The sequence below is a fragment of the Passer montanus genome, unplaced genomic scaffold (genome assembly GCF_014805655.1).
Source record: "Passer montanus isolate IOZ18808 unplaced genomic scaffold, ASM1480565v1 scaffold25, whole genome shotgun sequence".
Taxonomy (NCBI): Eukaryota; Metazoa; Chordata; class Aves; order Passeriformes; family Passeridae; genus Passer; species Passer montanus.
Genome location: NW_024367149.1, coordinates 8,728,916 through 8,754,385, shown reverse-complemented (window position 1 = coordinate 8,754,385; position 25,470 = coordinate 8,728,916). Strand labels below are relative to the sequence as shown.

Sequence of the window (25,470 nt, the reverse complement as noted above, 5' to 3'; positions counted from 1 at the left end):
TTGGGGTGAGAATTACTGCTGGACATCATGGGGCTCCTCATCTGTGCTCAGTTTTGCTTGCCCCAGGTGTGGGAAGGGACCTGGGAACACGCTGGGGGGGTTGGAACTGGACAACATTTACAGTCCCTTCTTGCCAAACCACTCAGAGATCCTATAAACCTCCACAGACATGGACATCACATGGACACAGACAGTGCTGTGAGGGCGCAGATGTCGAGGCAAGTACCACCCTTTTCCTCAAAAAGCAAACCAAACCTGAGCTCTCCCTTTCCCATGCCAAGCCTGACGTTTGTGGCTCAGGTCAGGGAGGGCTGGGCAGGCTCAGCCCAGCCCAGGTGAGGCTCTCTCCGCCCCGGGGGCAGAGCCAGGCTCAGCCCAGGTGTGTTTAGGGCTGGCTCCTCCTCGCCTGGCCCGGCTGGGCTGTGCTGGAGCAGAGCAGCAGTGGCAGGCAGGGCACACGGAGCATGCTGGGCTGAGCCGCTGGAGCTGGCGTGGAGCAGCGAGGGATGGACCTGGTAACTGCTGGGGCTCTGTCTCTTCTGCAGCTGGCCCGGGGGAAGGATTTCTGCTTGTTTTTCTGCTGCTGATCCATAGCTTGGGGCTGTTCTCTCCATGGAGCTCCTGGAGCTGTTTATCCTGGGAGTGAGGTGCGCTCGCATCGCCGCTCCTGCTCTGAGTGCAGACCACGCAAAAACTGCTTTGCTGCCCAAAACAGGGGCTCCCAGCGCCTGCTTTCTTCCCCTTTCACTTTGATATGAGCTGCAGTTGTGCCTCTTACTGTAACAACAGGCTGAGTTGGGTTTTATTGATTTATTTTGGGAGAAGCCATGGGTTAATGAGTCGATGATATCTGCAGTGTGCTCTCCTCAGCCTGCCCGGGGTGCCTGGGCTTGGCTCCAGCAGTCCCACGCCAGGGCAGAGGGCAGCACAGATTAAACATTTACCCACCACAGCTCCCTTGGGAATCAAGATAAAGGATGGAGTAAACCAGAAAAATTCCAGGAGGGGAACAGGCAGTGCTTCCTCTCGGCTGTCTGGTGTGCCACCTCTCAAATGGGGTTTATTTTCCTGTGTTGATTCATTTTAGAAAAATAACTTCAGGAAACTAATGAGAATTAGTTTGATTTAATTAATTAATTGAAAAGAGAAGGTTTTGGGAAAGCATTATTGCAGCATTTCAGTACCTGAAGGGGCTACAGGGGAGCTAGAAAGAGACTTCTGACAAAGTCCTGGAATGACAGGAGAAGGGGGATGGCTTCAAACTGAAAGAGGGCAGGGGTAGATCAGATATTAGGAAGAAATTCTTCACTTAGAGGGTAGGGAGACCCTGGCACAGGTTGCCCAGAGAAGCTGGGGCTGTCCCATCCCTGTAAATGTCCCAGGTCAGACTGGATGGGGCTATGAGCAGCCTGGTCAGTGTTGAGTGGGCTCATGGCAAGGGGTTGGAACAAGTTCATCTTTAAAGTCCATTGCAATCCAAACCATTCTGGGATTCTGTAATTCAGTTTCCTTTTGTTTAGTCCAAGGTATCAGCACTCACCTCCTGCTGGTGCTCCTTCTAAAAGTCACCATTATCACAGGCTCAGGCTGAGCTTTATTCTGCTTCCTAGACTGATCTTGATGTTAGAAGAGCACTCTATTTATAGGGAGAAAATATGGAAAGTTTCTCTGCCCCCTGACTCTGTAGTGCTTCTGTCCCCTGACTCCTAAATGCTCACAGCTTTCCGGCCAGTGGAAGTTTGTTTCCTTTTTTCTCTCTCTTCCCCTCTCATCTTTGTGTGGGCTTTTGCCAAATGTAGCATTATTCACAGTCAATTATTTGGCCAGATGTAGCTGTAATACACATTGTGAGCTTTTGGCAGGCCTTTAAATTTATGAGTGTGTTCTCCCTGCTTGTCAGCTGGTCTGATTTTCAGGGGACCTGAGCCCTCCCTGGGACACTGGGAATCCAAGTGTGTCCTGCCTGTGACCTGCCCAGCACTGTGCTTAGGCTGAGTAACCCCCTGGGCCAGCTGAAAGTGTGTGGATCAAACAGGAGAGCTGCTTGGATGGGTTTGTGGTTTGAAATAGCCCCAGCTCTGATGGAGAATTATCCCTGCAGAGCCTGGGAGAACTCACTGCACCTTGGAGGGTCTGGCTAAGCTCGGCCCTGTGCAGGGAAACACCATTTGCAGGAGCTTTTTGGGGAGGGATGGATTGCCCAGCTGGGTGTGGGTGTGCACGAGGTGGCAATTTAACCCCATCCACCCCAGCAGTTCTCTGTGTGTGGCTGGGGGCCATACCTGTCCCTCCTTCCATGAGCATCCCATCAGGCTGCACTCTGGGGGAACCATGTCCTGGTGAGGGCACTGAGAGTGCATTGAGCACAGATAATCTCCCTCTTAACTGGGCAAATCAGCTGAAGCTGCCATTTCAAGGCAAGAAGAAGAACAATTTGGGGGGGGGGGGGGGAAGGAAATATTCATCATATCCTCATATCCATCCCACTTTAATTAAACTTAGTGCCAAGCTCGTGGCTGTCACAGCCCATTTCTGTCACAGCCAGTGCCAGGAAGAGGCCTGACCAAAAACCCCATGCCTGCCTCACCTGGGGCACGCTGAGACAAGCAGGTACTTTTCCTTTCTCTTTTCTTTGTCTCCGAGGGCACTGATGAGGAATTGTTTGCTCCAGTAAAGAAAATCATCACGGGGAGGTAAACAGCTCTGAACTCTTCAACCACTGCTGCAGCACTGCACAGCTCCCTGCAATTGCATTAGGGCACCTCACTGCTTTATTTCCTGCCTGGCATCGCTGGAGGGATGGGGTGCATGTGGGTTTTTTTTTAAATTTTCCCCCCCAAACCTGATTCATCCTCCGTGTGCCTCTGGAAGCTCCATTCCCATGGCTCTCTGCTAGATTAGCCTGTCTGGGCAGCTCACACGGCATCAGGCTGCTGACCACTAATATGAAATATAATTGGAGCAATTCAAACCTCTCCCCCAAGGGCTGGTTCTTTACATCATGTACTACCCTGTGAAAGTAATAAAGTCAGTGAAAGGGGTTATTCAAGAGAAATTGTCAGTGTTTAATAAATCGTGCAATTAAATGCAATAAAACCTCAGTATGCTATTCATCTGTTCTGTCTTAACACTTAAGGCTGGAGCTTTTTTCAGAATAACGAAGTTCTGTCCTAGATAATTTTTTCCAATTTCCTCATTAGACAGGTTCTCGTGAAGCCTTGCGCTGAACTAAGCTGCCAGAGCAGAGCACCTAATGTAATCATGGCATATAAAAAGTTATAGAGCAGTTCAAGGACTTAAGTAGCTCATAAATTTTTCTTCATATTTTCTCCCTAGCTCAGCTCAGGGCTGAATTTAAGCCATGGCACTGCAGGCAAAAATTGTGGTCCCATTTCTCCAGTGTGGGATGCAGGGGAGTGAGGGACTGAAACAAAATGTTCTTTAAGTGCCCTTTTAAACTGCGCTGTCACTGATTTGCTCCTTTTCTTCAAGAAGCTGGGGTCTGGTACCTGTGTGGGAGAGGAGCTGAGTCTCATGGCCAGTATCCATCACCTGCACTGGGAGATGCTCCCTGTGAGCCACGTGCTTGGGTTGTGTGTGCTCTGCTCCCCAGAGTGGCATTAAAGCCAAGGGGAGAAGCACCCAAAGAGCCCTGGGTGACCTAAGGGACCCTGAGCTGAACCAGCATCCTGGAGGAAGAGATTTTGTCCCAGGGGTCATTAGGAGTGCAGCACCAAGGAGGATATTTAGTGCTTCTCCTCTGGTGGAGCTGTCTCAAGGAGAGTGAGGATGGACTGGGCACCTCTGGAGCAGCACTGGCCTCTCCCCTGTTTGGTGCTTGTGTACTGAAAATAAAGGGCAGCTTTCATACCCAGCAGGTGCATAAACAGCATTGCAGCACTCCTGCCAGGAAAGCTTTAACATTCAATTCAGTGTTTGGCAGATCCTCCCAAGGGAAATTCTCCACCACTGGGTGACACTGGGGAGAAGGAGGCATTTCCCCTGGCCACGCTGCTCCTGCTTGGTTTCCATGCTGTGCTCTTGCATTTCCCCCCTGTTTTCAGCTCTTTTGTCTTCACCAGAAGTGATTTGTGAGCCTTTGGAGGATCCTTTGAAAGAGCAAATTCTCCTCTGCTGCTTTTAAATTTTCACCAGGATCGGCATATCCTTGTGGCCAAGGTTGAGCGTGCAGCCTGTTTCTCTCTGAAAACAGGATGATTGTTTAAATTGCCCGTTGCCACCTCTGTAAGCAGTTGTTTTGTGCTCTCCTCTCTCTCCTTACTCAGGAAGGCGTGACAGATTTCAAAGCCCTCCGAGCAAAATTTCAGAACGACTCCAACTTGGCCAACAAGCCGGGGCAGAAACCTCCCGCGGACATCACCTCCAAACCTGGCTCTGCAGGGAGCACCACCTCCAGCCCTCTGCCCCTGCCCAAGAGAGAGCTGAGAGTGTCCAAGCCTGCCCACCCCACCTCCCAGCCCCCTGTGCTCACCCAGCACAGCCCCTTGGCACAGCCCCGGGGTTACAGGGAGAGGACGGGGCACAGCAAAGAGCACACGGGCAGCACCTCGCAGAAAGGGCTGAGCTGTCCCAAGAGCAGCTCAGAGAAGCCTCCGCTCTCCTGTGGCACTGACCAGCAAGGATCAAGTCAAACAGCTCCAGAGGACCCTCAGCTCCCAGATTCTTTCCAGCATGTCCTACAGATCTGGGAAGAGACTTTATCCGGCAAGGAGAAAACGAGTCCAAGAGTCCCAAACCAGCGGGCAGCAAACTCAGCTCCTGCTGCATCAGGCAGTGCCAGGATTCCACCCTCTGGAAGCTCCCCTGTGCTGGACTGGTGTGCCCAGAGGAAGGATGCTCTGCATGGCAGGGGGATAGCCCTTCCTCAGGCTCCCAGAGGAGACAGGAGCTCTGATGGAGCAGGTGCTGAGGGTGTGGTGGCATCTGCGTCCTGCCAGTCGGGTTATCGAGCACCAAGAGAGCCACCTCAGCTACAGAAAGGTATGGAAAGGTGTATTCTTAACACTGAATATAGAAATAGATGAGTGTATGGGCGATCTGGAAGTGCAGGATACAGCAGCAGGAGAGAAAAGCTCCTGAGGGTTGGGACCCTCAAACAAGAGGCCAAGCTGGCCCATGGGAATGCTCTGTTCTTGCTCTGGAGGTCCTGCAGGTAAGAAATGGGTCTCAACTGCTGCTGTGCTTGGGTAAGGGGAGGATTCCCCATATCCAACATTTTTTTTTTTTAAACTCACTCTAAGAAGTTGCCCACATTTTGAGAGTAGGATAAAAAGTGAGGACAGGAGACTGTCTTAGTTTTGGCGTGCTTTTTCTGTTTGAAATCCCAAGGTAAATGTGACTTCACAGAGATGTGAAAGGCTGGTCTGCAAAGAAAGTTTATTTCTAGTTAAAAGGGCTTAAACCTGAATCCCCACCACCACTACCACCACCTCTGCACCCTCCCAGCTTTGCAAAAGGTCATATTTAGGATCTGAGAAGATATTTCTTAGAGAAACTGGTGCTGGGAAACTCAGAGGCTGTGGAGCTCCCCTTGCTGACGTGACTGGGTGACGGGGCACTGAAAACCTTAAGTCTCTGTTTACCCTGGAAAGCCGCCTCACCTGGACTGAGCGCTGCAAACAGCCACAGCCCTAAATCCTGGTGGGTTAAACTGTTACCAGCACAGAAAATTGGGCTGGTATCTTATCATCCAGAGGAAGGGAACTGTCGAGAGCCGAGACCCCAGTAGGGTTCACGTGGTAAAAATCTGTGAAAATCGGCATTTCCATTTGTTCTGCCATTATGGTAGTGTGGTGATGGGGACACTGAATCTGGTTAGAAATGTCAGTACAACAACTAATGATCCTACATGGATTTTTGATTACATCAGGGCTAATTGCTGCCTGTCCTTGTGCTTCTCTGGAGCAGAATCAGAACCTCCCTTCTGCCAGCCTGGAGCAGGAAAATGGTCTTACAGCCCTGGGAGCAAGTGGCCAAGAATTAAACCTCTCCCTTCAGCTGAATCCCTGGGTCCTGCCCCTGGGAAGCCTCCAAGACCCCCAAAGGTTGATCTCAGTGCTTTCCAAAGCACCATGCCTTTGGTCCACAGAGGAAATGAAACAAGTAAGAGATATTCAGTCTTTTTCTCCCCTGCAGATCTGTTCTATAGAAAATTAATTAAAATGAGTAGTTTATTGACAGCTGTAAGGCTGCGATTTCCAGCGCACAGAAATCAGACATTGTTACTTGTTTATAACTTCTTCCTCAAACATTAATAAGAGCCCAGCAGTTTTAGTGGGGTCGATTTTTGCTCTTAATCTGGAAAAGGGATCTGGTTTTCCAGGCTGGACGCCATCCCATGCTCAGAAACCCTCTTCCCTCCCAAGTGCAGCGTGCTGCGAGCAGTTTACAGCTGGCTGTAAAGCAGCAGCAGCTGCCTGTGAGCAGGGCTGATCTTTATCACTCCTCTTCAATGGGAAATGCCTCCACTCTGGAGCACACAACTGTGGGAAGGCACAATAAAATTGTTAGAAAATAGTCTGCTAATCCCCCCCACTTCTGTTTTAAATACAACAGAGCGCAACGTCGTTAAGTGTTCCGACATCAAGAAATGCAAAAGTTCAGTTTCCCATAATAAAACCCTATTGATGTTGCATAACAGAATATTCTGGACCACTTAGTAAGCTGCTAAGTGTTGTTTCTTTATAGATACAGCCTTAATTACAGCCAGATCTTTAGGCACAACTTTTGATTAATTCAAAGGGAGCTGCTTGTGTAAGGAGGGCTCTGCTAAAGTCTCTCTGCATTTACAGTGCCAATTCTTATTGGTGTGCCTTGGCTTTGATAAGAACGAGAGGGGAAGAGAGTTTTTCACAGAAACTCTTTCCTAGCCTACTTGCCCTTTCTAAATATACTAATCTGATGGGGGAAACTAGTTACATTTATATGCCATCGTCTCCATGCCCTCCCAATATCATCTATCTCTAGAAAGCCTGAGGTTGTAGCCAGGACATGTGAAATAATAATGGCAAATTAACAGGGCCACATCCCCAGTTTGTGCTGGCAGTGCTGTGTCACACCTGCCTTTGTGTGCAGCAAGGAAGGGCTGTCCCTGTCACCCCTGCCTTGTGCTCTGGGGGGTGTGGGCTTGCCTTCCAACACTAATCCTCTGTGTCTTTGTGTGCAGCTGCTGGAGAAGAGGATTACCTGAGCCCTGAAAGGTGAGCCCGGGGAGAGGCAAGGTGTGGCTCACAGGTGATGGTGATGCCTTGAGAAGGCTGTCCTAGAACAGAACCTGGATGGAGTTAAAGAGTAAAGTAGGTGTTTATGAAAAGGCCTCAGTGGATCCACCTTGGGCAGCACCAGAGCCCAGCCAGGGCTGCACCCAGGATGAACCCAAATGGCCCCAAAATGCACGAGCGCTGCCGGGGTCTCTCCCTGGGCTCAGCTCTGCTCCATGTGCACATTGCAGTTCAGTGTCCAATCCCACTGCAGCCCCTGCAGTCCCATCCTGCTTGTTTTGCTCTCTCCAGCCCACGGGGTTTGTGCTCCTGGGCTGAGATTGGGATCATTTGTCCTTGGTGCCCAGCTGGAGCAGGAATTGTTTTGTCTCCCTGCTCTGTGCAGAGCTCACCATCCCCTCATGTGAAGCCCAGACCCACACACTAAAGCAGCTCAGAATCTGAAAATAGAAAAGTTTAAACCTGAGGCATCGATGGGAGCATCCCCATCCCCTTTCCCCTCCAGCCTGGAGGGAATGGCCACTCCTGGAGGCAGCAGCTTGCTCCAGGGGCTGCTCAAGGAGGTGGCAGCGTGCAAGGCCAGGTTGGATGGGATCCTGAGCAGCCTGGTCTAGTGGAAGGTGTCCCTGCTTGTGGGAAGGTTTGGAACAAGATCTTCTTTAAGGTTCCTCCCAACCCAACCCATTCTGTGACTGTGTGATGAGCCTACCTGGCAAACTCAAAGCTGGCTGGGAGGAATGTGTCCTAAAGGAGAAAACTTCACCCCTCTTTCCTGTTGTGGGCTCTTAAGCCTCATGGAGAGCCATATCCATGTGTCTTTAGGTCTGGTTTAGCTGGTGGGAAGTAGAACTCTGCCATTGCTTTAGCTGCACAGTCATCACCCCCACCCCTGTGTGGTTTTTGTTTCCTGTTTGCTGTGTACTCAAGTTTTGTGTTTTTAGAAAAGAAATGCTTTTGAAAACTGTTGCTGAAACAAAGCCCTGGCATAACCAGAAGGTGTTGGGGGTTTCTTTGCCAGCAGCAAAGGAATTTGTATTCCTGCACAATTCTGTGATCCTTTGTTCATGCAGCCAGCACAACCAGGGCACAGGAGCCACTGCCCTTCCTCACCATCCCAGCCCTCCAGCTGCCTCCGCAGGCTGAAATGAGGTTTTTATTGGGTGGTGGTCCAAAATGAGGTTTTTATTGGGTGGTGGTCCAAAATGAGGTTTTTATTGGGTGGTGGTCCAAAATCACTTGAGTTTGTCTGAAACAGCTCAAGAATCTTGCAGACACAATTCTTTTGTATGCAGGGAGATCCTGACTTCTGGTCTCTGACTTGTCATGAGTGCAGCAGCCTGGGATTTGTACAACAAGAACAGTAAAGTGGAGGAAAATATTCATACACATGTTTTGTTGTAGTTGTGGAGAGGGGAAATGGAACAGCTGAACCAAAGCAAAGCGAGGGGAATTCTTAAAATACTTTCTGTGCCCAAACAACTCCTCCAGCTATCACAGCAAGTTGCTCTTGACATCATGAGGTGATCCTGCCAGTGTGGGCCAGTGTTAACTTTTAACCTGTACTTGTCAGAAGAGAACTGGTCAAAAAATAACCTCCTCCAAAGCTGTCCTAGCAATGTAATGCAGCAGGGTTAGCAGTCTTGCTCCAGCACTTGTGATATGGTCTTTACAGTAGGTCACTTGTGTTAAATATTAACTGAGTGATAACAGGGGAAATTAAATAAATCTGGCATAAAAGCAAAATAGCAGCAGTTTGGGGACAGGAATTCCCCTCCTCGAAGCCTCACCTGGAATGAGGTCTGGTCTCTTGGAGACCCTGGCATAGTTTCTTGTGGGACAGCAAGGCAGTGTCCCCAGTGCTGGGGGCTGCAGGGGGGGCTGGGGCAGCCCCTGCCATCAGCACAGACTTGACTTTAGGGGCTGTTTCTTTCTCTGATTTCACTGCTGTCAAAGTGCACCTTGAGTTTCTTGTTCCTCGTGTTCTGGTTTGCCCTTAGTCCTGTCTCTGTCGAAGCTGAGTGGGGACAGCGGGGTGATTCCAGGAAAAACAGACCCTCCCTGAGGGTTTTTACAGTTAGCAGGAGGAAGTTCCTGCTGGAATTCTTCCTGGTGCTCTTTCCCCACCTTACCCTGTCCCCCACGTGTGTTACGAGCTGTGTCTTGTGCTTTTGCTGCTTCCTGGTACATTCCTAAAATGCCAAAAGCACCACTGTGGGCGGAGGGGAAGACCAGTGGATTCGCCTGGGTAATTCAGGAATGCTGGGTTTTTTACCCCTGCATCTGCTCCCAAATGACAGTGATGTGAATTTCTGGAGGAGGGAAGGGAAAAGGAGAATGGGGAGATGGGAACTGGGCTGGAGAGGCCAGCACTTGAGGCTGTGTGGTGCTGGAGCTGTGGCTGGCACGTGCCACTCTCAGTGTTGGCAAGGAGTGGGTGGATTGATAAGCTCAGGAGCAGGACCTTTAAAAGTTCCCTCTGCTATCTCTGCTTCCCCTTTTGTTCCCTTCCATGAGAAGCCACGTGCCAAAGAGTGCAACAGGGAATTGTTATCAATTTCAAAGTACCTGAGTAGGTTTGAAAAATGCTGTGCTTCAATTTCCTTGTTTTGTTTTTCTGTTTTTTGTTGTTTTTTGTTTTTTTTTTTCTATTTCTACTTGAGGGATTGCTGTAGGCAGAAGACTCTAACCCTGGTAGGAAGTTTTCTGATGTGCTTTGAGCCCTCTAAATGCAGCCTGGCCTCCCAAAGGACAAGCAGTGGGAGTGTGGAGTCAGGGGAAGGTTCAGCTGAGCCCTGCATCTGCCACAGGTCTCCTCTCCCTCCGAGGAATTCCTGATTTTACCTTCCTTTTTTGTAGGCTCACTATCAAAGCACTTGATTTCCTTGTCCTTAAGATGAATATTTTTTCTTCATGCTACTAAAAGGGATGGGGAAAAAAAAATAATCTTTTCTCTCTTTTTCATCTTCTCAGTGCTCAGCTTGAAGAGCAGAATAATTATGAAGAAGCCCCGATGTACCTGAATCAGTCTGGGGACAGCACAACCTTGTGTGTCATTGAAGGTACTTTGAAAGGCAGCACTGCGAGGTGAATTATGTGCTAGCTGGGAGAAAAGCCTTTAAAATAAGAAATAATACAGGGTTTTTTGTTAAGAAAAGCAGCTGCAGTGGTCTGGGAGAACAAGTATGAGTGTCCTGTCCCCCTGTGCAGTGTGAGGACTCTGGGGCAATGACAAAAAATGTCAAAATTCTGGGGGTAAAATGATGCTTATAGTTAAACTCAATGGGAATATCATAAGACTTGACCCATGTAGAGGAGGATAAAAAGAAGATAGTGAGGCAAACCTCAGCATCTTCTGAACAGAAGGGCACAGACCACGAGACCTTTCCAGGTCCATCAACATTTTTTCCCAGTATAATTTTCTCTATCAAAGGTGCCACTGCTCTGCTTTTGCATTTTCCAGTGGTGCCTCTTTTGGGAAGGTTATTCCTGCCACGTGCAGGGGTTTTGTCTCCCAGTGGGAAAGGAGCCAAGCAAGTCCCTTGTGGGGGACTGCCACAGCCCCCTGGGATTTCACAGATCCCAGGAAACTGTGGCCACTCAGGCTTGGTGCTGCAGCCCCCTGCCTGCAAACCAGTGCTCAAACAGCAGAGGGAAGGAGCTGTAGGACATGGGAAATGTGTGCTTGGATGCTGAGCATGCCACCTGAAGCTGAGTTTTGCACCTAAAAGTGCAGTGACTTTAACTTTTAAAAATTAATATCTGTTCATAAATATCTTTTCTAGTACCTAAGGCAGAGCCTCAAAAGCTCAAGGTAAGTGTCTTGAAAACTTCTAATATCTGTATTTCTTACCTGTCAAGAATTTCTCTGTGTGCTCTCTGTGAAGACTCTCAAAAAGTAAATAAGAAATTTCAGAGGGGACACAAAGACTAATGAGATTCCCAGACATACCAGTGGGAAGAGCCAGTTCCCTTGATTTCCACTGCAGAAATGAAAAGGAAGTGATAACACCAACAGGGTGGGTGTTGGTGGGGGACCAAGTGTTAAGCACCAATACCAAGAATGTGAATTTTTGGAGGGTAAAAATCCACTGCAATGTTCTGGATTTCCTGCCAAGGGTGAGCTGGTGCTGGTAATCCCTCTGTGAGGATGTAAAAGCAAAGTTGAGCCAGGCTGCTTGGCTTGGCAGCACACCTGGAGTTGTGGCTCATAAGAAAGGACAATTGTGGTGGGCACAGTGCAGGAGCCTTCATCCCCTGCTGTAGGGGTGTCTCTGCTGCAAATCCCTCTTCTCACTTCCCCCTGGCTGCAGAGGGTGGCATTCCCCTTGGCAGGGGGATATCCTGCAGGGAAGCAGGATCCTGCATGGCACAGGGCAGGAATTGCTGAAGCTGATCCTAGGTAAGCCCGGCTTGGCTGAGCTCAGCTGAGAGCTCATCACCTCGTGATGTCCATGTCCTGCCACCAGCTCTGGCCCTGCTGAAACTCTTTGTAAGACGTCAAACTCCAGTTTCAAGTCCTGGCTTGCAAAGCTATCACTCTGCCTGGGAAATAGCACAGCTTCCCAAACATATTTATCTCTGTGTGACTTACAGAGAGGTTCTCTGGCTTGGCTGGAGTCTCATTTTATGTCAGGCTGGGAAATCTTTATTTAAATTTAAAAAAACTTCCTCCTCCTCCTCTGCAAGCTCTCCTTTCTGTAATAGCTTCCATGCTGGCCAGTAGCTTCACTGGTCCAACCCTAGCACTGTTTTATTATCCCTGTATAGTTTGTCAGTATGTGTATTCCCTGTCCTGAAGAGGAGATGAAATATCCCTGTCTGATGACTATTCCAAACATAAAATACTTTTGGGCTTTCTAAAGAAATATTTCTTTAAATGCTAGCTGACAGCTGAGGCCTTGTATGAAAGCTTGACTGCTGAGAAAAGCACAGTGGCTGAAGGCTTTCCTCTTCTTTATTCTAGAAACAGAAGATTTTTCCCTTTGCCAAATCCAGGTAATTTCCTTTCCTCTCTCTCTCAAACTTCTTCTAGCCCCACAACTGATTAGGGTTACGAATTGAATATTGTAACACTCAGTAAATAGAAAGAAATTTCATATATTTCATGACCAAGACAGCAGAGATGAGGCTTTTCTTTGCCAGCACTCGTGGTTTCTAAGATTGTTTTAGTTCTAAAGCGTATCTGGAGGGGAGATTGTAAAGAGTTGCACTGTCTATTCCTACTGAAAACTGTAAATAAGGAGAGTTATGAGGCTCTCAAACTGGGACACCTGGTTCTAGGTGCAAGGCAAGGCAAGGTCCACTCTGAATTTCACCCTACAAATGTCTCACTTCGTGCTCCTTGTTGTGTGCATTTATGGTCTCTGTCTGAGGGCTGGGTTTTTTGGTGGTGATTGAAGAGTTGTGTGATAAAAAGAGGTCACTTTTGTAGGAAATGTTGTGATACTGGAGAAAAAAAGGTATCAAGTCCTGCATCCTGTTGCTGTCTCTTCTTGCCTAAATCTCTGTACAGCGTGGTGAGAGGCACATCGTGTGATCCAGGTGCCACCACAAATGCATCTATTTGTCCTTTCCAGCTATGAGGAAACAATCATATTAATTTGTCTCTCTTCCAAAAATTATTTGTATTATCCCTGAGTGACCATGGGCCTTTAGATTGGGCCTTGCCCTTACTTTACTGGTGGTTATTTGGGAATCTCCCTCATTCAGAGGGAAAATGAGCTACTTGTTTGGGCACTGTCACAGGGCAATGTGTTTGTGACTCTGCTGAAGTGTCTGAGATCTCTCTCATTTCTGAACATTTCAGCCCAGAAAGAGCTCTAACAGAGGATGAAAAAGAGGGAAAACCAAGTCATGAAAGAGCAAAACTGGAGGAGAACAGAATGTTCGAGGTATTGTATCCCTGAGGTTAATTTTAATAATTGTTATAGTATGTCTGTTCTCCTTCTGTCCTCCCTCTGTTTGGGAAGCAGTTGAAACCTGATCCCTTAATCCCAGGGGGTTTCACCTTCTCTTGTGCTTGTTCATCACTCCACTGCTTGAAGGGTGATGGGGAAGGGTGTGAAACTGTTTTAAGTCCGCAGACAATTGATATTCTTATGGATGCATGGATGTGTAACAGAAATATACCTTAGAAAGCTGTTTCTAAGGACTGCATTGACCAAACCCAACGTTGGATCCCAGACAGGTGGAAGTGAGTACATGTCTCCCACCAGAGGTGGGAGAGGTGGGCTGAAGGTTCTGCAAGAGAAGCAGGATGTGGCCAGTCCCCAAAATGCAACGCATCCAACCCCACTAGGGCTGGCAAAAGACAGAGCAGAGCACTGTGAGTATCTCATTGCACCTCTGAGTGCTTCCCCAGTCCCCAGCCCCATCTGCTGCCCAAATGTCTCTTCCATATGGGAAATAACGTTAAATTTGGATGCAACTCTTGAACCAATTTAGTTAAACCAGGGCAAAAGGTTGCCTGAGCGTTTGTATTCTGGTCTGGATCATTTATTTTGGCTGTGCAAACAGCTTCCTAAGCTGGTTACCCGTCTGCGCTGCTCCGGCCGAGGTGTTTGTTTTTCTAGCAGATTGCCCTTATCCGTGAGAGCTGAAATCCATCCCCTCTGCTCCTCGTGATTTATGGAGTCTCAGGAAAGGGGCTGGCCAAGGCTTGGGGTGGAAATGCACGTGAGCAGGATGAGAGCCTGCAGGCTCCCTCTGTGCCTGGCTGAGATGGGTGGTGGCTCCTTGCTCCATCTCCTCGTGGTGCCAGGCTGACTTTGGGCTCCTTCTCTCAGGATGCTCTGAGGCAGTGACCAGAGCTGCTGATAGGCACCTCAGCTGCACAATTAAACCAAATCACATCCCCACTCTAAGCACAACATCAGCTGTGAATGTTCAGGGTCCTGTTCTGCAAAGGCTCTGCAAGCCACAGGTGTGATATGGCAGCATTTCAAAGATGAAAGAGAGAAAAGTAGCTCTGCTGGGCTCTGTGGACAGACCAGGAGTGTGAAAGAGAAAGTGTAAATTGACTGTGACCGTGGTTATTTTTATTGGTGTGGTTCTCAGGTATTTCTTTTTTATTTTAATTATTATTATTTTAAATCACCTCATAATAATTTTCTGGTTTGGTTGGTGTCTGTTCCTGTAAAAGGTCTTGCTGGTTTGTTTGACCTTTGAACAGCTGGAGGTAATTTCTGTTGGGATTTTTTTTCCAAAGTACTCCTGGTGAACCTCCTGCTTCAACAGAGAGGCTGATTTGGAGAACTGTTTGGTCCACCACTGCCTGCTTTTCTAATTTGCTGAATTTGGATGTTTTGGAGAAGTTTTGGTCTTTAGCTGGGCCATATCGAGGTGGTGCCTGTGTCCAGCAGGATCTGCTGCATGAGTCAGGATGGTTTGGGGTGGAGGGAGCTAAAAGATCCTCTCACTGCACCCCTGCCATGGCAGGGGCACTTCCACTGTCCCAGGGTGCTCCAAGCCCTGCCCAGCCTGGCCTTGGACACTCCCATGTTCATTCACAAATTCTGTCTGCTTTTATTATGTGGCTGTATTTCTGCATTGCTCCAACTCTCTGAAGTCAATTTTGAGGTTCTAACATTGCCACTTAAGAGTTCTCCAGGAATAATCTGTTTCTAACCTCTGTTAGTGCAAACCCCAGGCTTGATTCCAGCCCTCAGTGAAATCCAACCCAGGGGTGCTCATCCTCCTTGGGTCCTTTCCAAGGTGTTGATTTACAGGTGTATTCCAATAGACTGGTTCATTATTTGGATCTTAACATTTCCACCAGCCATGCCAAGCTTTCCCTCCAATCACTTCTCTGGAGATCCAAGAATAATCTCTTGGATGCTTTTAGGTGAGGAAGATTTGGGTCAGAGCTGCCACAATTGGAAAAATCAGCAGACATTTTAATTTTTTTAAGCATAAAATATTTTTATGACTTTTAAACATTTTAAAGCTACCAACCTGGAAAATTGTTCACTTTTGTTTCTTGAAGTGTCTCAGAGCAGAGAATTTTCTGTACTCCTGGAATGGAAAATATATTTGTAGGCTCTTATTTGTTGTGTTACCCTCAACAGTTGTCCTTTCTCTGAGAGGAGCTCCTCATAAAAGCTCCTAAAGCAAAGGTTAATTTCATTTATTTATAATTTATTTCATTTATTTCGTTCATTTATTTATTTATAATCTCATTTCCAGGGCACAGCATGGGTATTGGTGCTCCAAAGCCAGAAGGAACAGCCTTGGGCCAAAACCCTGGGCAGTCTCTGCAGGCACCAGAGGACATCTATGACGACATTGAGGAGTTGCAGGACAGACTGTGAGTGTGCACCTGGGCTCTTGCAGTGCCTCTGCCTAGGAAATGTCATTTAAAATCCCTCCTGCAGCAAACCCCCCATGTCACACTTGTGTCTTCCAGCAGCCACGGCTCAGATGCCTCCAGTTCCTTCACTTCAGGCAGCAGTAAGTGGGGAAGCTCAAACAGGAGCTGCTTTTAATTTGGGCTGGTCCCTGGCAGATGCTGGGAATGGTTTGGTTTCACTTTCAGCATCCAGAGTGTCTCCTCCTGGCTGGGTTGCTCTGAATTCCCATTAAAACCAGTGGGTAGTAGTACACATGTCTAGCATGGAATTCATTTGAGCAGCCCTGGAGAGTAAAATGTAAAAGGTCTGGGTGCAATTTGTCCAGCAAACCTCACCTTGTTGCTACTGAGCTTGTCCTAATGGCATGCCTTGGTTTTAAGTTTCAGGAAACAGCTACGAGGAAACATATGAAGATGTTGAGATTGGGGGTGATAACCCAGCAAAACCAGAGTAAGTTGCAATTTCTTAGCCTGTATTTTGAAATTCTGGCCATTCAGCCTTGATCTCACATGCCAGGTACTCGCTGGAAGCCTTTTTTTTTTCCCCCCCTGACTCAACTGCAGAAAAGTTGTTGTGTGGGTGGGTTTCTTCCCTTCTTCCTCCCTCTTTCCCTTTGGCTAACACTTCAGGAGCAAAAAGTTATTACCAAAATTAAATCCCAGGGCAGTGAGGGGGATTTTTCTTCCTGTAACACCCTCCATCCTTTGGAAGTACTGCTCTCCCAGACCTGTTTCTGCATCAAGCACACAGGACAGCCTCACTTGCCTTCTCTTCATTAAAAGTGTTGCTCAGCTGCAGCTGAGAATTGGCACCTTTTCTGTGTGTGCCAAAAGAAGGATGCTCAAGGGACAAACTGTCCCCATAAAACAGGACAAAATGCTCACATTTGAGCTCACAGAAGGGTGGAGAAGAACCTGATGTTCTGTAACTAACTTGCAACCTGCCCTTTTTCATGCAGCCTCTCAAGATATTTTCTTCCACGGGGTTGTGTTATGAAACCAATGAGTTTTGCAGCCTCGGGTTTATGCACTGCCTGAGCTTCCCAAATGGATTAGGAGGTGTAAGGTGAATTTTAGCTGTGTTTTGTGTGGTTCCCCACCCTCGTGCAGTAAAAAGTTGCCTTTGTAAGGAGTAGAGACAGCCTTTGGGAAAGGCATATGTGGCACAGGATTGCTTGGAGTGCATCTGGTGGCTCTCTCCTGAGGAGCAGCGTGGGAGGAATAATAAGGTGTTGCTGTACATCTGCTTTTCCCTTACAAATGGGAAGCTTGCATCTGCATCCCAGTCCAGCTTCCACGTGGATGTACAGCCTGTGTGTGACAGAGAGGCAGGAAAAAGGGGAAACCTGAACCCCCTGGAGGTGACAGGATGGTTATTAAAAGAAGGAAGTGTCATTTCTCTGCAAATTGTCCGTGGGAGCTGCGTGGTGGGGGAGCAGCAGCTCCTCTATCCTGAGGGAAGCGTGTTCCCAGATGGATCATGCACATCCCTGCCTCTCCTTCACCCCTCTGCAGAAATTAAACTCTCCTGCTGATTCACAAAGGGATCCGTGCACCTTGCTGGGGCTGCAGGGGAATTTCAAGGCCATTTGGGACCAAATTCACAGGTTTCAGAGGTCAGGGTCCTAATCCCCAAACCAACCTTTCTGTGATCTCTCCATTGATCCCACGTGGAGGATTAAGTGTGCTGAGACACATAAAGGGTTTTTAATGGTCCTTGTGCAGGGGTAATGACCCCCAGGGGAGGGCCTGGGTTGCCTGCAGATACTTTACAAGGAAATTGCAGTGTAGATTTGCAACCCTTTGTAAACTTCAGAGAGAAGTGTGTGCCATGGACCCCCCTCCTCAAGGACACACCCAATAGGAATGTGTGATGGAGGGTGGCTCAGAAGGTTCCCCTGATGTCCCCTTTCATGGTCACTGCAATGCTTCTGGGTAATGCTGCTCTTTCCTCAGGAATTTTCACTCCAAAGAAACCTGGGTCACCCTCTAGCTGTTGGGTCAGAGGAGAACAACTTCAATTAATACAGAAAAGTTTAAAGCTAAGCAAAGATATGAGCTTGGACTTAATAATTAAGGACCTTTTGCTGTGCTGGTGCTTATCCCATTGAGTCTATCATCCACATGATGCTGTTAGCACTTAAATTCTTCTTCTGAGCTGAGGTCCAGGGTCTGCTGCCCTTCCTTTCCCTGCCTCAGGATCTCTGGGGCTGCTTCTGCACCTGTGTGTTTTTTTAATTTAAGACATGTTTTTCTTTTGGACAGAACAGAAAAACAAAAGAGATTTGGAAACCTGTTTAAGATAGAAAAGTTGAAGCTGAACAATTTCAGGCTCAAGGACAACCTAAGGTAAGAAAATGCTGGTGGTGCCACCCCTTCCCCCTTCACACCTGAGCATTCCTCCTGGCAATTATTGGAGAGCAGGACGTCTAGGAGTAAGGAATACAGCTCTTTTTTTGGGGAAACATAGGCCAAAAGTGTTTCTATCAATTCACAATGAGGAACTACTATGGCAGATGTGGCCAATGGTCCAACTGTGCAGCTTCTCCACAATCTCTGGCAGCAGGAGTCTCCTGGAGCTGGTCCTACTGTCCTCCACTGCTGCCAGCAAGTGCCTCACCCTGTGCACAGTGCCTGAACTCCAGGAAAACCCTGCCTTTTCTTATTTCTTTGGGAATTCCAGGTTAAACATCTCCTCTTTCATGTCAGGAAGGTTTGTTTTCCTTACAAACCTTTTCACACAAGATGCCCCTCAGCAGTTCCTTCAAATATAAATATCATTATAGGGTTAGAGCCACCAGGTTTTGTGCCATTCTCCTGTCTCAAAGAACCCTGAAAGCTCCTGGAATAATCTTAGATATCTAGAGACATTGCCACCTTTGAATTCCTGGACAACCCCTGATGTTGGCAGATGTACAGGAAGGAATTACTACTGACTAAAAATTCCAGCTGTCCAGCAATCTCCTTGCTGCTGAGAAGGGCAGCAGGAGTTTGGACTGTTCTTTGGATGCAGTGTAGATCTTTCCAGCTTGATAAACACATGGCCCTTATTGCTGTCAGGATGGAAATGCTTATTTAGCAAGGGATATCATTTTGGGAAATGCTCTTTGTACCATAGAGCCCATACACCTCAACTTGTCTCTGTCACTTCAACAGCATCACTGACAGCTTTTTGGGGCTCCTCGTGGCTTTTTGGTCATTGTTGATGTGCAAATTTTATTCTAAAAGCCTTTTTTCTATCCACAGACTGGTTTCCATTTCAGTACCAAATTTAGGTAAGCACATACCTGTACCTGACTCCTGGGGATCTGTGTGTGTTTGAAGAGCCAAATGTTTTGTACAATCAGCATGGTGCACTGTGCCTTTCTGAAAATCATGTATTGTGGCAGCAGTAGCTTTGCAGACTTGATAGAGATTTGTGTTTCATTTGAGAGTGGGGGTTTTTCTTACTTTTGAATGGTTTTGCTTTAAAGAATAGCATTCCTCCTGCGGATCTGGATATATCCAGGAGGTAAAGTGTGAAATGGTCCATGCAGAACCATTGCTGGCAGTGGTATATGAGCCCATGGCACTCTAGCTTTACAAAAAAAAACAAACAAAAAGAACCACTTTACAAAGGGTTTTACTCTTTGTAAAACTCTTTATTCCTGCCTGCTGGAGGGTCAAGTTCATCCTTTATATAAATTGGGTGGGTACAACCTCAGCCTTGAGGAGGTGCTGGAGTGAACATACCCAAGTCCTGGTGTTGGGAACGCTCTTGGGCTGGCTGCAGTGCAAAGCTGGGGCTTTGCTGCTGCTCCTGCTCCATCCATGCAGCTGGATGGCCAAGCCCATGCAGAAAACTGCCATAAACACAACTAACCAACCCAAGCATCATTGCTTGTGCTGGGTGTTTGGGAGCTCTGAGGCTCCTTTTACATTTCCTTGGCCCCTTTGGGTTGAGCAAGAAGCAGCAGCTGCCCAAATTTTCCTCTGCAACAGGTTATTTGGAGTATCAGGCTCAGAGGGACATCTCCTAATCATTTTCTGTCCTGCATTTTGGTTGACAGCAGCTGTCTCCCAGGAGGACAACGTGTATGATGATGTCGAGGCGGGGCAGGCAGAGACCAGGTGAGGATGGTGCCCTGTCCTGGGCTTGTCCTCAACCCAAGGAGATTTTCCTCCTGGCACAAACCTGTGCCTGGTACTGTAACCTACTGAGGGTCATGATCTGGTTTGGATTCAGTCCTCTGGAGACAGACCAGGTGCCCTCCCCGTGTGTGTTTAATTTGGCAGGATCTGTTACCCAGTTAGCGCCAGAGACGTGAAAAGGAGAGAGCAGCTCCCTGAAACACGTGAAAAATCAGGTCTTTTTCCTAAGGAAGGAAAACTCTGTCTCCCAGACCCGATTATCAGCCCCGTCCTGGCAGGCTCCCTGTCAGAAAAATTACTTGTAATAGGAACAGCATGTCCTGGTGTCTTGCTGCCAGATGATTGCGGTGGCTGCGCGTGCTGGTGTAAATCACAGCAAGTGTTTGCATTTCAGTGCAGGGTGTGGGGGGAGATGGAGAAAAATCCCTGCTCTGTAGGCACAGGGGTCTGGGGAGGGGACACAATCTGCTGGGAAAAACCTGAAATCCTGCCTGTCTGTTCCTCTCAGGGGGAAGGATGACAAGTACAGGGTCTGGATGCCAAAACTTCGGGTGGCAAAAGAGTACAAGGACAAGAGGAAAAGCATCGACGACGTGGAAAGGTCTTGATTTCCATTCTGTGTTCCCATTTTGTCTGACTTTTGTACAAATCCCTGAGCGTTTTCAGGAGCAAGATGTCCCTGATTGCACAGATATTTTGTGTTGGTTGATAGTCCAGGGTCCTTTCCCTTTGAAGCCAGATTTCAGGAGCCTTTGCAGAAAATATCTCAAGGGTGAAACAAACCCTTGGATCTGAACTGAGCACAAGGAGAGGATACCCAAAGGTCTTATCCTGAAGTCTTGTCATGACTTTCCACTGAGCTGAGCCAAAAGTTGTTACTTGCTATATATTTGGCTCCTTTTTTGCTATTTTAGTAGATTTAGATTAGATTTTTGGAAGGCATTAATCCCTGTGAGGATGGTGAGGCCCTGGCTCAGGTTGTCCAGAGCAGCTGTGGCTGCCCCTGGATCCCTGGAAGTGTCCAAGGCCAGGCTGGACAGAGCTTGGAGCACCCTGGATAATGAAAGATGTCCTTGCTCATGGCAGGGGGTGAAACCATTTTATGATTCTAAATTTCTACAATTTTGGCAAGAGCCTTGTATTTTCAAGTATTGATTATTTGGGCTGATTGCATTGACTCTTGCTGTGCCATTCGTGCATAAAAGCAAATTTTTTTGCTGTTGTTGTTATTGGTGCAGCAAAAATTCATATGGGAGATTTTCTTTCCCTTTTAGATCACAAAAATATGCATCACAATGACCTTTTTCATGACATAATACCTGGGACTTTGAATGTAAATCACAGACCCATTTTTCAGGTTTTCACCACAGAGTTCCTGCATGGGGCTGCTCAAACACCACGGGTTGTGCTGTGCAAAGTCTCAGGTATAACTTTACAGACCATCAGGGAGTCCATGCAATTTCAACTTTTCCTTAGAGATCACAGGTGCTGCCCAAGGAGGAATCTATTCACAGCTTAAAAGTCCCTAATTTCAGCTCTTGTTTCCCTTCCTCTTTAATTTTAAGTGCATCAAAATGAGCTGGGGATGAATAATTTATTACGAATGGGTGGGTTTGTTTTTTGTTTTTTGGGGTTTTTTTTGTTTGGTGTTGTTTCCTGTCTTAGTTTTAAAATGAATGCTACAGCTGTAATGTTGTGTATCAGAAAGAGTGGCATCCCCATATGCAAGGAATGTCCCACTCCCTTTAAGTGGGTTATAAGAACTTGTTTTCCACTTTACAATGCCATATAAATGTCTGCTTGGGGGACTTTCTCCTCTGTGTGCTAAAAATCCCAAAGAAAATCTGGAGAGCTGTGTCAAACCCCACTTCCATAAGTGACTCAGGATGAGAGTTATCTGGGGACCCTTTATTTCTGAGCATAAATAAAACCAGAAGGAGACAAACTGCTGGGGGAAAAGTCAGTTGTTGACTTCCATAAAAATGGGGCTGATTTGAAACACTCAATAGAGAGTTTATTTGTTCCCACACTGCTTACAAACCAAAGAAAAAAAATTATCCCAAATGGAGATACAAAATGGCTCAAGTTGTGCCTCACTAAATTTGAGTTGTCTATTCACCCTTTTCTGAGAAATAGGGACGTGAACTTCATGTGCTTTGCTATTCCAAGAGTTCCTTGCAGACAAGGCTGGAATTAGGCTCTGGGTTGCAATTTCAGATGTGCCAGGGGTTATTTAAATGCAGTTCAGAAATGCTTATATGTGTGTGTGTGTGTGTGTGTCTCTCTCTCTTTTTGCAGAAATATCTTCAAATTCAAGAAGAGCAGTGAAGAAAAGAGCAAGAACATGGACAAAGAAGAGAAGTTCTTCAGAGAGACATTTATGGTGCGTGTCTTTCTGTCTGTGTCAGGGGAGGAAAGCAGCTCTGTGCTTTGTTTAAAATACTTGTTGTTGGTCCTCAGCTGTGCTGGGAAAGTTTTTCCCTGACCTGTTGCCTTCTCACCTAATCTGGGGTTTCCAGAGGAGAAAAGCAGCTCTGTGGTTTGCTTAAAAGACACCTGGTGGAACCTTCTTGGTCCTCAGCTGATGCCTTAGGATTTAGCTTTTATATTTTTCAAATCCTGCACTGCACTACTGTATAACTCTAAACTCCATATAAAGCATAAGTTAGCTGTCTTCTCATTTCAGTCAGACAAAACAATCCCTCTGGGCCTGATATGCAAGGACACCTTACTGCCTCAGGCCTAAAAATGTATAGACCAAAGTGAATTGAGGGGGAGCAAACTGGGGCTGTTATCTCCTCACACGGGACACCAATTTGTTGGCTTAAGCCCTTTTCTGACCAGAGATGGGGCAACTGAGAGGCATTTAAAAAACTTTTATTCCATTTTCAGTCTCATGAGAAGGGTGAGACAATATAGGTGTTATAATTCACACCATCACAATCAGAAGCCAACTATTTCCTAATTCCAATACACTCTAAGTGTTTCTTGGCCTATCAGCTTTAGCCACACCATGCTGTAAATGCCTTAAAGCCAGTAATCTAAAATTATCCCTCATCCCTTACTACAGTGCATGTTTCATAGTTCTATTTCTCCAAAGTATCTAGTGTTATTTGCAAGGCCCCCTTTTGAAACTTGTTTCTAGTTCCATTTCTCTCTCTGCGATGTCTGTCCTGTTCCATGGCATTTCTAAGTCAGCATTTCTTATCTCAAGGTTTGCACACAGATAAACACACTGTGTGAGCCTTCTGTCAGGCTTTGAGAATTCCCTACAAATCCATTTCCCACAATTACCTGAAGCTGTAACTGGAGGATTAATTGATATGTAAATGGAGCAAATTTATAGTTGTCTGAAAAACTCATGACCACCATCTGCCTTGGGTGTAGCCTCTGGGAGGCTGTGAGTGCCCAGTATTGAAGGCCTTCAGTAAATATCCACTTTTGCTCTCTTAAATTTGTCTAGCCTCTGTTCTAGGTAGCCAATTCAAGGCATCAATCCCACTCCCTTAAATTTGTCTGGCCTCTGTTCTAGGTAGCCAATTCAAGGCATCAATCCCACTCCCTTAAATTTGTCTGGCCTCTGTTCTAGGTAGCCAATTCAAGGCATCAATCCCACTCCCTTAATTGAATCTTCATCAGAGGCATCGCTGTGAATTTTCTCCCCTTCTCCCCAACGCCTCACAACCCATCCTGAAATCTTCTCCCTCCCTCCCCAGTGCCCTCACAAGGTTGCCAGCACAGATACAGAATAACTCCTGCTTGCTCCCTGTCCCCCAGTACGACAAGGAGATCCGCGTGCTCGCCAGGGCCAGCGCCGCGCGCTCGGTGCGCAGCCAGCGCCGCGCCGACCTGCCGCTCACAGCTGGGGAACAGCTGGATGTCATCGACGCCGCGCAGGGCCACGCCGTCATCTGCCGCAACGCCCAGGGCAGATGTGAGTCTGCAGCCCAGCTCTGGGGCACAAATCAGCTCCCAAACCACGGCACGTCCTCCGTGCTCAGCCAGGTTTTGGTAATTCCCTTCCTTTTTCCTCCTCCCTCAGATGGGTACGTTCTGGTGGAGCACTTGAACTTCAGGTAATCTCTGATTTTTTATTTATTATGATGCATATTCTCCCCTTTTTCCTGTGTGGGGATAGCTGGAGAAATGTGCTTAAAACTTCTGAAGGCAGGGGGAGTTAATGTAAACAGCCAGTATTAAATATTAAATAAGTATTTCCAGTTTTGCTCTGCTGCTGGACAAGTTTCCAGCCCAACTGCAGCTAAAAAAAGCCCTGTCCAGTCATGACTTGTGTAAATTGGAGATTCCTGACTTGCCTTCAGATATGCCATATTAATCCACATCTGCTGCAAACATGGGCCACTCAGTGTGCCTTGCCTTGCCAAAACACACCCTTAAATTCCCTGCTGCAGCATTTCCTTGCATGCTCATGCATAATTCATAGAAATTAGTCTCCTCTTACCCAGGTGGCCCTTGCTGGGAAAATTCCTTTTTTTTTCTCTTTGAGACAGACAGTACTAACTGCCCTGAGAGCTGCTCTCCCCTGGAGCATCCCTGAAGGTCTCTTGTGCTTCCTGCATCCGTGACAGCCCGTGTTGGTCAGCTGTGGGGTGATGATGGGAATGTAAATAAAGCTGGAGTTTTTTTACACTGTTTAATGTGTAAGAAATGTTTCCTTTTTTTTTTTTTTTATTTTTTTCCCCTGCAATTTAGAGCATGTCTTCACTGATTATTAGTTATTTTCAGTATTTCTCACTTTTTGGAGTACCTTGTTGGTCAGCTCTGAAATAGCCATTTCTACATTTTAAGAAAAAGAATAGTACAGTTTAGTTACTCAATCTCATTTCTGTCAGAACTGCAAGTTTCCCCAAAAGATTTGCCCTTTAAAAAGCAAACCATATAAAATGGAACTGGTTTTGGTCTTAAAAGTATTGGGAGAAGTAGTATATATCACCACTCTTGCTGTGTTAAATATATAAAATAGTGGAAAAGTTGACTCATTTCTTTGCAAAAATAATATGAAAAAAGAGTAAATAAAGCATTCAGTCAAAAATTACTTTATTTTTTTAAGCTGACTTAGGCATCCCAGATATGTAAGAGCTGACTCCTGGCTCCCAAGGACTTGCAGCAACAGGGAATTACCCAACAGTTGCCCCTGTGTTCAGGCCAGTCTCACACCACTGTGGGCCTGGAGGATGATTACTTATTTTCAGAAAAATGCTCCTAAATGTAGGAAGAGAAATATAAATTGCTAATGGCTTCTCCTCCATGTATTCAGTAGATACCTTTCAAAAGCGAAAAAAATGTGGATAAAGTTTTTACATGGCTTTGAAAGAAAATAAACCCTTAAATCTGACTGCAGTGTACAGCTTTTACCCCTTCCTGGCACATTTTAGGAGCCCATATCAGTTTGCTCATAAATATCCTAAAAATGTAAGATGTTTTAATTAGAAATTATTAAATGTTCCAGGCTTAAGAAAAATAAAAGCGCTGTTTGCCACAGGGCCATTTCAAAGCTGGCATAGGAGACATCAGTAAAAAAAACAGAGCAAATATTTAACATTTACTTTTAAGTCTATACAGGCATTCTTATTTATTTTACCATGTGGTTACTATTAAGTGCATTGGCCTGCATCCATCCTTGCAGCAAAAAAAAATAAATAAAGCACTCCCCTGTAAGCATGCGCAGCTTTGCAGCCCTGCCAGCCCAAATATTTGGATTTTTCTGGTGGAGAGGGAGAGTTTGGGGAG

General features: G+C 46.8%; 1 protein-coding gene across 4 annotated transcripts; it reads left to right on the top strand.

Annotated features, from left to right (window-relative positions):
- Positions 1 to 326: 326 nt before the first annotated feature.
- FYB2 (FYN binding protein 2) lies at positions 327 to 24,366 on the top strand. Of its 4 annotated transcripts, none has more exons than XM_039711712.1 (20): positions 365 to 515; positions 4,287 to 5,001; positions 5,929 to 6,123; positions 7,187 to 7,220; positions 10,212 to 10,300; positions 11,024 to 11,052; positions 12,205 to 12,236; positions 13,048 to 13,132; positions 13,425 to 13,566; positions 15,426 to 15,546; positions 15,649 to 15,689; positions 15,970 to 16,039; positions 17,854 to 17,937; positions 18,835 to 18,863; positions 19,638 to 19,698; positions 20,228 to 20,320; positions 22,018 to 22,102; positions 23,497 to 23,653; positions 23,762 to 23,795; positions 24,231 to 24,366. In XM_039711712.1, exons 1-20 carry the CDS (start codon positions 507 to 509, stop codon positions 24,238 to 24,240), a joined length of 2,115 nt encoding a protein of 704 aa, XP_039567646.1. In that variant the 5' UTR covers positions 365 to 506; the 3' UTR covers positions 24,241 to 24,366. The 4 variants fall into 4 exon arrangements, 3 of the variants coding, with proteins under 3 accessions (XP_039567646.1, XP_039567645.1, XP_039567644.1); XM_039711711.1 differs by having other exon boundaries at positions 15,646 to 15,689; positions 19,641 to 19,698; XM_039711710.1 differs by having other exon boundaries at positions 15,646 to 15,689.
- Positions 24,367 to 25,470: the final 1,104 nt, after the last annotated feature.